The sequence below is a fragment of the Pipra filicauda genome, unplaced genomic scaffold (genome assembly GCF_003945595.2).
Source record: "Pipra filicauda isolate LSUMZ 115617 unplaced genomic scaffold, ASM394559v2 scaffold283_size971201_pilon, whole genome shotgun sequence".
Classification (NCBI taxonomy): domain Eukaryota; kingdom Metazoa; phylum Chordata; class Aves; order Passeriformes; family Pipridae; genus Pipra; species Pipra filicauda.
The window spans coordinates 627,628-640,513 of NW_024104402.1; the positions used below are offsets into that span (position 1 = coordinate 627,628).

The 12,886-nt window shown below is 35.5% G+C and overlaps 1 protein-coding gene across 10 annotated transcripts in view; it reads left to right on the forward strand.

Moving 5' to 3' along the window:
* Positions 1–12,886, forward strand: part of EML5 (EMAP like 5) — a 109,920-nt gene that overhangs the window by 70,704 nt on the left and 26,330 nt on the right. For 5 of the 10 annotated variants that reach the window (XR_005564084.1, XM_027738607.2, XM_039382810.1 and 2 more), the window contains exons 26-29: positions 368–569; positions 2,216–2,342; positions 3,930–3,944; positions 10,611–10,619. Coding sequence is in view for 6 of the 10 variants with exons in the window: in XM_027738607.2 (XP_027594408.1) it covers positions 368–569; positions 2,216–2,342; positions 3,930–3,944; positions 10,611–10,619 (353 nt within the window). In the remaining 4 variants the exon portion in view is untranslated. The remainder of the gene's footprint in view (positions 1–367; positions 570–2,215; positions 2,343–3,929; positions 3,945–10,610; positions 10,620–12,886) is intronic. The other 5 variants (XR_005564087.1, XM_027738624.2, XM_027738633.2 and 2 more) reach the window with 3 other exon arrangements.

Consider the following 12,886-nt stretch of genomic DNA (forward strand, 5'->3'; position numbering starts at 1 on the left):
TTGAAATGTTGCCATGATAAGGATGGTAACAATGCACAAATACTGACTCAAAATATTCAATGTGAATTTTATTCTAAATCAGTTAGATTATTGTCTCTCTTAGGAAAAGTGATCCAGTGTTAATTGCTGGAATCTGTTTATAAACTAATTCTTACATGCTTGCTATGGAGATATGGTTAACAATTTCATGAAGTTACTATAGCAGAGGGACTTGGCAAATCACGTGATACAATCATATGAAATGAAAAACAGCTGAAGCATGAACTGTAAAGAAGTTAAGACATGTCATTGTGCACTGGCAACTCATTTCAGTTTTGTCTAGCAAACTGGTTAAATTTGATCCTTGCCTTTCTTTTTCCCTTCTAAGGGAAAGTTTGGAAAATTTAAGAGGTATGTTGCTCACAGTACCCATGTAACAAATGTCCGTTGGACCTACGACGACAGTTTGTTGGTCACTGTTGGAGGAGCAGACACCTCTTTAATGCTGTGGACTTATGAGATGGAAGGACATCGGGATAGCAGGCAGTGTGACAGTGAAGAGTCTGATCTAGATTCTGAAGAAGATGGAGGTGGGTAATAATTTATAGAACTAGCTGGATTATGCTATTTCAAGAAGACTTTATTTTATTAATGGAAAACTGCTAATTTGGAAATAATCGTTTTATAGATTGTTTTGACTGTAAGTAGTGAAGAGTCTTCAAAAATGTTAAATAAAATTTCTTTTTGGGGAAAGGACTGTTAAACTGCTGACAAGAAAATGATTGTGAAATGTTTGACTTACTGCTGCTTTGAGTTAGAGTATATAAATAGACTCTTTAAAAGAAAAAAAATTGTGTCAATGTCTATAAAAATAGTATCATCACAGTTTAGATTTAGGCACCAATTCTAAAGGAATTATTTTGGAATCTGTGTAACGTGAGATCATAGTTATTTTGATGTTATAGCATTTTTTCCATAACATGGAAGCGTAGTAGACTGAGGTAGACTGATGTTGATAAATGGAACAATCTATTGCGAGATCATAAAATCAATAGTTATAAAGTATTAATTACATTTTGTAGTATCAATTTCTGCTGGTTTTGCCATACTTAGTGTTCTCCTTTTCATGTTATACTTCCAAGGGTTCATGAGCCTCCAAACTTGTTTTCTCCCAAGCGCAGTTTTTCCTCCGTGTCAATTCCTCAGTCTTCAAGCACTTTTAAACTATCACTGCTACTCTTTAAATAGTTCTATGTAATAAATTATCTTCAGTTTTCATTAAAATCTGCTAAATGACCAAAGAAACACTTTAAATATCAGAGACATAGTAAACATTAATTGGAGAAGAATTTTTATGCACTGTCTTTCTTCTTAAAAATATTGAAGAATACGTCCACAAAGTAATTTAATTACCTACAGGAGGACTTGTCAGCTTTAACTTTCTAAGTCAAAAATTGCAATTTTCAGAGGTTTTGTTTAGCTTCTGTCTGTGACCTGTTAGCACATCTTAGCCCTATAACCTTCCTTAGGCTCTGGTACTTTACACAGAACCCTCTAAAGCTATGTGTTCGAAAGTACTCTAGATGAGAGAGGTCTGTGAAGCTTTACAAGAAAAGACACTGACATCTTTATCCACAAAAGTTTCTCTTGGTCATGTCCTAATAATTTCAGTTAGAGTTAAGAACTATTCACAGTGTTGGCACTAGAAGTCTCTATCTTAAAAAAATAAATAATGGTGGGTGAGTAACAACCCTGTCACTATTTAGCTTTTTTGCCATGTTTACCATAGTAAACATCACCTTGATATGCCTGACTATCCTAAGCATTGTGTAGGAACCCTGTGCAGACCTATAGATTCCATCGTAATGGATGGATCCTGGAACTGAGAACAACCAGGTGCCAAATCTTACAGATCTTAAGAGCAGGTGTCAGGTAGTGAGGTCCTTTGTTAGTGATCCTAGTTAAGGCCAACCAAGCAGAAATGGGATAGCTTTGAACTCTTTAATTATTTTTTCGACGAAGATATTGTAGGGAATTTTTTTCTTAGAATGCCTTTTATTAACAATGTTCATGATTCCCAGCTGCTTTGTTTCTGTTGTGTATTTATGTTACTAATAATAGATGCTATAATTGTTTTTGTAATCCAGTACATTGTTGAAATCTGCACAAATTATGATTTAATTTTTTTTTCTTGTACCTTAGTTTGGTTTGATACTGTTCACTCTGGTTTTGTTAGGTTATGACAGTGATGTAACAAGGGAAAATGAAATTAATTACACCATCAAAGCCTTATCAACAAACATTAGACCAATGTTTGGAATTAAGCCTCATCTGCAACAAAAGGAGCCAACCTTAGATGAAAGGTAATTACTAAATTATAAGCCTCATCTGCAACAAAAGGAGCCAATCTTAGATGAAAGGTAATTACTAAATTACAATTCTAGCCAAGAAATCAATCTGAAAAGATAATAATAGTAAAACAAAATTATAGTGAAGTATATAATTCTTAACTTAAAAGGATATGTATAAAAAGAGTCTGAACATTTCTTTGGAGGAAAGAAAAAGAAAATTCTTACTGAAGGACTAGGCTGTATATATTTTTCAGAGAACACAAAAGACTACAAATGGTGTATGTATATTCTTATGTTTGGGGAGTTTCTTGAGATAATTGATTTATTTGCTGGTGTTTAAGAATATATTCTTTTTGAAACTTAAATACTAAGTGGTATCTAGTGATGACATCATAGGCATTAGCCTGTACAATCTTTTTCATGAAACACAGCTCTCTTTCTTTGTTCGACCAACAAAATACTCTGACAAATTCAGCTCTAATTGCTTGTTGCACTGCTTCTATCTCCACATAACTTGTACCTTCTGTCTACAGTGGTTCTGCATTTTCTGTTAATGAGTCTTGGAAAATGAAGTTGCTTGCTTTGCCGTGTCAGTTGTATTGCTTGGTTCACTGTTATATGCTTTAGAAGTGAATGGGTGAGGAGCAGAGTAGAATAAGACCAGAAGGTAAAATAGATGTGAAATAGAAAACCAATTTATAACCACTAGAACATTAGCTGTTGTAGAATCTGCAACCGAGCACAGGACTCTGAAAGTTGTTGTTTGTTGTCAGCAAAATAGATGTGGACAGTATATGTGAGGGAGAAGGAAAGAGGGATTCCTAACATGGCAATTGAGGAATGCTAATATTAAAGAGAGGGAAGTAAGCAAAACAACACAGTATAATTAGATGTAACGATATAGTGAAATAGCAGATTGGAAATTTCCTGCAGGAATGTGAGGAGTTCTGTTATGATGCTTATGCCTCTTTCCACAGTGAGGCTGGACACATCTGTGATACACTTGTTGAGAAATGCAATTTGATGCCGTGGGAGTTTTTTGTGTTTATTTTGTTTTTAAGTTGTGTTGCTGAAGGAGGGAGTGGGATGCCTGTGTTTAATGCTGTGGTTCCCTGTCTTGCATTTATAATGAGAAACGGTCTTTCTCTTTTTTAATTAGATTATTTGATGTGGAAATCAAAAAGAAATAATGTGCATGGTATGAAAGCTATGATTAAAGATTTTTTTTTTTAAATGAAATTGTAAACCTCTTGTGTTTCTTTCAAGAATTGTTTCTGGAAGCTGAGTGAGTTGTGTTTTTCAGTTTCAAATAAAATATTAAAAGAGAATTAATTCTGTAGTAAGGTAATTAAGTTCTGATTCAGAATGCATAAAAGTTATGAAAGAATTCCATTGATTGTGTTATTAAAAGTCTGGGGCCCTAAAACTTAAGAGAAAAGTTTTTTGTAAAGAGTAAAACCAGGTTATGGTTACTGTATATATTTTAATTTCTGTTTTGCTAAAGTTAATATTGTATAAGATTGGTAAATGTTTTAGTCTACTGTCATAGATATTAATTTTATTTTATTTTATTACTCTTTCCTTTTGCTTCCTATGAAGGCAGGGGGTAGTAAGGTAAGTTTATTTACAAAAAGTCCAGGATTAAATGCATTTTAATAACAAACTGCTTAGGAAAGTAATTGCACTTTGAAATAGAAGTGAAGGATTTATCTCTTTACTATTAAATAGTATCTCATTAATGGGTAGAAAAGAGATAAGGATCAAAAAAATCCATCCAGTTCTCAGTCTGAGTTGACATGAGTGAACACTACATAGAGTATTTGGGAGGAGGTGTTCAAACCTCATCCTCCTTTCCTCAATACTTTGGAGTGACTAAGGAACAGCTTGACTTCGGTAGCCAGAATCAGAGCTTGCCTAACTGCTTGTGGACTTTTGTAAGACTGTATTACAGTGTTTTTGTAGAGGTCCAGCATGGAACAGAAAGTGCAGTGAGCATGTTGCAGAGATGCCTCAAGTGACTGTTTGAGCAGTATCACCATGGCTGCAGTGTTGTGTTGGAGTTAATAAAGCTTCAGGAACGAGAGAAAGATTATTGCCTTGGCAGCAGCATTTTACTAATGTGCTATACTACTTGAGGATCAGAGCTGCTGGGTGTTCATAGTGTTCATATGGGAGTCTCTAGCTTAGGTGCCTGCATTAGGTTATGAGCTTTTGCACATACTCTATTTAGAATATATGCAAACTCAAAAACATGCTCTTACATTTTAGCACAGCAAATCCTTAGGCTGTAGGCCACCCTTCAGGCTTGTAGACTGAAGTGCCAGGCCACTTGGATCTACACTGATTAAGAAAGGAGAAGCCCTCTCATACCTACCTGGACTCTGTTTCGATGAAGTCACATACCTGTGGTGCCAGATGATACAATTGTGTTAAATTCTTGACAACTTGACATAATCAAGAAAGCTGCTACCTTCATCTAAATTTTAGAACATACCACTAGCAACCTCTATCAAATTAATTCTGGTTTTAGACTTTTGAAAAAAATGTGCATCTGTAAAGTCTTTGTATAAGTTTTCAGAGCATGTTAACTTATACAGAGTTTTGCTTTGACCCTGACTGAATGCCAGGTGCCCACAAAAGCTGCTCTATCACTTGCTTCCTCAGTTGGACTGGTGAGAGAAAATATAACCAAAGGCTCGTGGGTGGAAAAAAGGACAAGGACAGATCACTCACCGATTACTGTCACAGGCAAAACAGATTCAACTTGGGGAAATTATTTGAATGTGTTAGCAGTCTAATCAGTAAAAAACCTAAACCTTAAAACACCTTACCCCCACTCCTCCCATCTTCCAGAGCTTAACTTTACTTCTGAGTTCTCTACCTCCTCCTCCCACAGCAGCACAGGGGGACAGGGAATGGGGGTTGCAGTCAGTTCAGCCATTGTCGCTGCCACTCCTTCCTCCTCAGGGGAAGGACTCCTCACACTCTTCCCCTGCTCCAGTGTGAGGGCCCTCCCATGGAAGGTAGTCCTCCATGAACTTCTCCAATGTGCATCCTTCTCATGGGCTGCAGTGGATCCAGCACTTTGCATGGGATGCAGTCCTTCAGGAACTGACTGCAGTAGCATGACTCCCACAGGGTCACAAGTCCTGCCAGCAAACCAGCTCCAGTGTGTGGGCTCCTCTCTCCATGGGGACACAGGTCCTGCCAGGAACCTGCTCCAGCACAGTCTTCCTATGGGGTCACAACCTCCTTCGGGCATCCCCCTGCTCCAATGTGTTGTCCTCCATGGTTGTCCGTCCACTGTGGATCTCCATGGACTGCAGGGGGACCACCTGCCTCACTGTGGTCTTCACAGCGAGCTGCAGGGGCCTGGAACACCTGCTCCCCCTCTTTCTTCACTGAACCTGGTGTTTGCAGCATTGTTTCTCTCTCATATTCCCACTGCTCTTCTCCAGTTGCTGTTGCTAGCAGCTTCTCATAATGTCACCCCGGTAGCCCCTCCTGCTACCCAAACCCTGCTGTGCAAACACAGTACAACTGTTCAGAGTGTACACCGTACATCCACGGCATTCCATGTTATGTGTAAGATTGTTAATGTTGACTGTCAAACATCAGAAGAGATATGATTCTTGTAGTAACACTTTATTGGAATCCTTGTAATCTCAGGATCACAGGTGCACACTAGTGTACAATGTGCTTCTGAGAATGTCTTTCAACTAATTTAGACTTCGTGTATGGAGGAGATTTCTATTCAGAAACTATCTGAACCTCTTTTACTAGAGTGTAGGAAGTGTTTAATTCTCTATGGGAGAAGATGGAGTTAAATACTACAAGATAATTGAGCTCCAAAGCTATGTATAAAGACTTTAAACACCAAACCAAAAATGTGGTTACTACTTAAGATTGTGCCTGACAGCTGATATGTAATTCATAAACCCTAGCTTGATAGTGAAGGTTCCTCTATATAAAAGGAGTGTGACTTTTAGTATCCAGAGTATTAAATGAGATAAAAATAGAGCACTAGAAGAAGTACCTTACCTGAAATCTCATATGCTTCCTAGTTCTGACTCACAAAAGCACATCTGCAAGACCAGGAGCTGTAGTCTGACCCTGTGGCCTGTATTTAGAGTCACGTATTGCTCAAAAATTGATTCACTAAAATTATTTCGATTGTAATATTTATGAGAAAGGTTGAGTTGACCTTGGTTTTTTTTTAAGTAGTAGGATGACATAGGAAATGACACTTTTATGCCATTTAGTCTATAAAAAATTCAAATATATGTCAACATGTGTGTCAAAACAGTGGTGTTTTGCTAAAGTGCTGCAGAAACCAATGAAGGAATCCCTAGAGTCAGAAAGGGACAGCAGGCTGAAGAGGCTGCAAAATGCAGTAGTCTGGTGGGTAGGTAACTTCTCTGTGAACAAACATGTGATTCTGCTTTTGCTGTAGCATAATTATTTTCTTCCAGTGACCCTTAATTCAAAATCTGAATGCAGTTCCCAGAACATGAATCTGAACTAAGGATTACTTTTGATCTTCAACAAATAAAGTTTCCTGTTCTCAGCTTTATGGTTTTGCTCATAAATTACTTTTTTCTTTGAAATAGCAGAAGTTAAAAAAATTTCTTTCTACCTTCACAACAACACAGTTTTACTAAAAGCAGTGGACATTTCTGTGTCTTCATCATTTTTATGGCTAACACATTAACTGGAGATGTGAGTTGCATCAGCTTCTACTTCCAGGTCGCACTGCCTTTATTTTTCTGTCAGGACAAACATGATTTTCCCAAGTTTTTCTGGGACTTTTCTTTTTCTTGTTTAAGCAATTCAATAGTCAAAAGAAAATAAGGGATGGAGTTATTTTTTTTAAACCTAGAGATGCTAGTGCTGTAAAAGTTGATACGCTGAATAGAAATACGTTAAAGCTTTAAATTTCAGGCAACTTTTAAAAAAGACCTTATGGATTTGAATTCAAGATTTCATTCAGATTCAACTGGTTTAAGGTTTGCTTGCAGTGTTGTCAAAGGCCACCTCTACTAATATATACCATTCTCTAGTAGTGAAATTACCATACTATGTCACTGAAATGGGAATACTTATTTCAACTTCAGTTGAAAACACAACATGCCAGTGGCTGTGAGGCAGCACTTAGGTCTGTAATTTGAATTATTTATGATTTCTGAATAATTATGTTTATAGGTAATATTTTTTTCTGTGAAAAGATGTCTACTGTGTCTCTAGCTTGTTTGTGTAATAGCACTATGCATACTCGGCAAGGCAAAATAAATTTGAAAACCATTTTGATCCTTTAGTAAGGATCTTTTTCTACTATTTTTTTTGCTAGATAAATTACTCAGAAAAAAATCCATCATGATTGATTTTGAAAACACAAAACACTTTTGGCTCAGCTACTTCCTGAACTGCAAATCACTGGAGGTTGGGAGATGACTCTGGAGAATATCACTCCATTCTTATTCTGTTCTTATATTCCATGAAGTTTACTATTTATCACTGTCAAAGGGGAAATGCTGTTAATAATGTCACTTACACAAGAATGGCTGTACCAAGAGATCTCAAAACTAAACAACCAGGATTCCAGTAATTTTTCACCATAAATTTTAAAGATTTGCAGGCAGCTAAAACCATTACTCAGTCCATGTGCTGAGATCTCTTGCATGAAAAGATCCCAGTGGCTTATATCTTTCAAAAATTCTTTGGATGTTTTGCATCCACTCCCAGGTAAATTCCAAACCAGGCATTGTGGCAAAACTGATTTTATTTATATATTTCCTTATTTTTTGTCTTGAGGATTTTTTTTGAGTGTTTATAAGGACTTATGGACAGATGTAAAAATGGGAAGGAAACAAAAAATTATTTACAAACTAATCCTTTACAGATTCAGAAGTGAAGAATTTTTACCCAATACAGACAGCAAATAAAACTAAATTGTTTTTCCAAAGGAGTGAGAGAAGGAGGAAGCTACTGAAATGAGATTTCCTTTATCTGAAACTCATAATTATCACCTTGTAATTGCCACTGAAGGAGAAATTCAGAGATTTTAAACAAACATTTTCTATATGTTTTAGATAAATGAACAGAATGCAATTACATTTTTCTGTTTGCTAATCTAGTGACTTGTGATATCAATGTAAATAGCACAAATTCCAGAGCTCTTTTTTAAAAAATCATCTTCTCCTTTTACTTTGTCAACTTGTGTGATCTGGGAGAGGAATCAAAATGAAAAATTATAGCAAGAGATTTTGTGATAGCAGCTTCTTCTTTCTCTCTCTCTTCCCTGTTTGCAGAATAAATTAGATTACAGGAAAGTTTAAATTTAAAGTTAACTTCTTTAAAAAACAACAGTTTAGAAAATGGGCCTTTTTGAAGCCAACCTTTATGCCCATTGAAATGTGTGTTAGTACAGGGCATTACCCTTGAGACTGAAACCCCTGAAATTTCAGATTTCATTCTTTCCAAGCACAAATGTAATTATTGTTAGTTTCTTGTATAAAAAACTGTAGACTGAAACATCATCATGGAAAGGAATAGTCTTCCTTTACCAGTTTGAGGTAATTATTTCTTTCTCCCAAAGATGAACTAAAATTCATGTCTTTGAGGAAATGGAAAAGCCAATTAGCAAAGTATCAAGTTTTACCAAATAATCTTCTTTTTTCAATGCAAAGAGAAAAATCTATTAATTTTGCAACTAAAAAGGAAATGTCTAGAGGAATGATTGCATGGCCCACTGATGGAGGTTGGAAGATTTGTATTTGATTTACGATCTGTGTAGACTAATTTTATCAACAGAACCTAAGAAGTTATCTGAACAGAATGCATTTATTGAAGAAAGGGGTAACTGGAACACAGGCATATTGCTAGATAGGTTGAATACAGCTTCACAGAAGTCTTCTGTATTTCAGTGATGAAGACTGAACAAAAGCCTTTTATGAAATCTGCCTTGTACCAGTTAGGTATCCAGCCATATCTCCATATGCGTAAACATTTACTAGCTAGTAATTTGATGCGTCATATGTGGTCCATATGGTAGAATTGGACATTAAAGAATTGAAACTGCCAAATCAAAGCTAAAAAGTTTCCTCTGACTATATGAAAATTTGTTTCAGTGGACTCAGGAAAATTCTAAGAGAAAACTGAGCTCCGTTCTTGGAGAATTTCTCATTTCCCCTGCATAGAGCTTACTGTGAAAATTATCTGAAGGTATTTAAATTCTGTAGTCATTGAAGAATTGCATGTTATTGACTGTAAAACATGTTTAAGCTACATTTGGATTTTATTGTGAGAAAAGGCTTAGCTGTTTCCTATATGAGGAAACAGTGCATCAGTCTTGCATTACAGGATAAAGTTAGAACTAATTAGAAGAGATTGAGTAAAACACATTAATTTCAATGGGTGAAGAAATCCATTTGTAAATTGGTGAGTTGTTAACATTGTGTTCTTAATTTTCAGGTAAGTTTTTCCTAAATTATTCCCTAAATTATTTTTGCTTCACTTATAAGTGAAAAAAACTAACTCGTGTCCTCCTTGCCGCAATGGAGTTACGTGGTTGTTCTAACCACATCAGTGGAAGTGTACCTGCTAATCAAACGAATGGAAAGTGCCTGTGCATACTACAGATATTAGGAAATAATCTATACATGCCCATATATTCTGATGGTTAATAATAATTTTCAGCTAGTTGAGGTATAGGAGTGTACATCATACCTGACTGAGGAAACCCATCCAGTGCAAAGTATCTTCAGTTAACATAAGCTGGATCAAATAGTCATGAAAAAACAGTATATATCGGCAGAGCTCAATAGCCCACACATTTTGACTGGCTGAGGTAGTTGTATTTTAGTATAACTGGATGTATTTTTATGAGTGAACTTGAATGTCTAATAGTGAGTTGACTATTCTATCAGCTAATTTTGTGCATTAAATTCAAGTGTTGTGTTTGCCAACTCTTTAAACATTTGATATACCTCGGAGGTTTTTGGGTCTGCTTCTGATTTCTTTCTCTTTACAGTAGGAATTATTCCTAAGAATTTTATTCTCATACAAACACATGTTCATAATTCCCATTTAAGCGAATGGGAGTTTTCTATACAAATAATAGATTTACAAAGTCTATGAAGTGAGTAATCCCCTTGTTGTAAAAAGAAGTAAACAAACCAGGAAGTCAATAGTAATTATTTATACGAATAATTCACTGACACTTAACTTTTAGCCAAACTTGTATAAGTAATCCTTTTCTCTTTCCCATCTGCTGCTGAAAAGAGGTTCCAGGTAATGCTTTTATTTTGCTATCTAGTCCATCATATACTATCATCTCCCATTTTCCTTAAATAGCCATCTGTCATGTTGGGTGCTATACCATGCACCTATCACTCTTTAGAATATTGCTGTATTACAAATTATAAATTACAGGTATTCATTGTAGTTGTTTCATAAAATAGGCCAGATTTTTTTAAACCTACCAATATAAAATTAACTCCATAAACTATTAAACTGCCCTGTGTTTTACAAGTAGTGTTTTTCAATAATATTTATTAAAATATAGAGAGTAGCACTCTTTCCCTTTCCAGTTTCCTAGTGCACAGCTGTTTTGCACTTGATGGGACAGACTCACCTGACATGTCAAGGTGTATATATTATTAAATTATATAAGTATTAGATTACCTATATCTGCATTAATAGATACAAACTGGCACTTACTACTCATAGGGCACTTGAAAATATTTATGAGTAATTATTACCAAGAAACAGTATTTATAAACTACCACATTTCATTATCTTCTAATAGAGATCAGACCTCTATAAATTTTTACAAGTGACTTTGAAGGTCTTGCCAAGAGTAAATTGAAAGAAGTCATCCTTACTGTTAAAATTAATTCTATACTTCATACTTATTCTGTTAATAACTTTAGAAACTCAGTATCAATAATGAAAATAGGGAGTGAAATACAACATCATACAAGACAACATGGGTAGCAGTATCAGTAATATTGAAGGTATGTCTAAAAGTGAAAAAGGGATTTCTTTGTTTCACACACTACTTAGAAATGCTTGTATGCAATTGTTATGGTTTCATAACAAGAAATATTAATATATATATACCAACTCTATTTTCATTTTGAAAATAAAGCACCAATATTAAGATATTTTTTTCCCTTATGATAGATGGCTGGAACTCTCCTTCCACATGCTCAAACTGAACCCATCTGTATGTGCATTTACCCCAAAATCTTATTCATGCTCTCCTTCCCATCTTTTGCACACAGTTTTTGAGCACGCAACCAGTTATGCATACAGGCATATGACCACTGTGTGTTGTATATGCCATCAGTCACTTTCCTGCACATTAAATAGCAAGTGAAAAATATCTTCAGCTTTCACACCTTCAAAAATGCACTTGGAAAATGTATTCTTCTGTCCTTCAACATTCTTGCTTTTAAATGCACAAGTTGTCGCCTTGAAACTTAAGTGGGAAAAAAATACTTATGTGCTTGTAATTTGCATTCTGGTTCCACTGCTCTGGATCAGTATAGAGTTAGCCTTGCATGGATAGGTACTTCAATAAATTGTTTAGGTGACTTGTTAGATAATAAAGCTGAGTAAAAGTTGCCAAGTTTTATTGACCAGTGTACATTCCCTTTATTCTGTTGTGTGGTGATGTACAGATGTTAATGTACTCTAATGATTGGCTAAGGTTGATATCAACCTGTATTTGTATCCATGCAGCCTTTGAGTATAGACAGTCTTCTCAAGCAGTTGTTTAATGTGAGACTGTTTTACCTCTTCTCCCATTCTATCATGAGGGATTAGCAGACAGCAAGTGTTATAAAAATGCCATATTCTAGAACGAAGCAGCAGAGAAATGTTGAGTTCCAGTAACATGTTGATGCTTCACAGCTGAGTAAGGTGGCACTGTGATTTTCTTTTTACTCCTTAATATGTCTTTGATAACTGGATTTCTTTTCCTCCAGAAGTCTTTTTGGGTTCTGCAACATACCAATAGAAGCAGCATGCACAACAAACAGCATGGACAGTCTCACATTTCTGCAGTACTCCGTACTATACCTGCTGTTTGATTTTATTGCTGCTACATGGGATGAGAGAAGAGGTAATCTGACAGTGGAAAGCTGATTCTTGGGAAAACTAATGGTTAGAACAACAGAATCACTGGTATACAATCTTCCAATTTTTGGCACTTCGGCATTGTTCCCAATTCCCATGTTTAAAAAGAGAAAGCTACATGTTGCATTTACTTAGTTTAAAAAAAAAAAAGGTTTCAAAGTCAACATTACGTAAGTGGTTTTTAAGAAAACATTTTTGTATAAGTGCTTTTTAGTGAACTTGCATTTTTAAGTGGGATCCTAGTTACCTAATAAATGAGCAGCAATTACGGAGGTGCCAAAGGAATTCAGAAATTTTAATTAGAATTCAAAGTAAACTTGTAGGTAGGAAAAAAAATTGGTTAGCAGCTAAAAGTTAATATCATTAACTTTTTACACAAATCAGGTATTAGATATGTTTCAGTAACTATCATTATT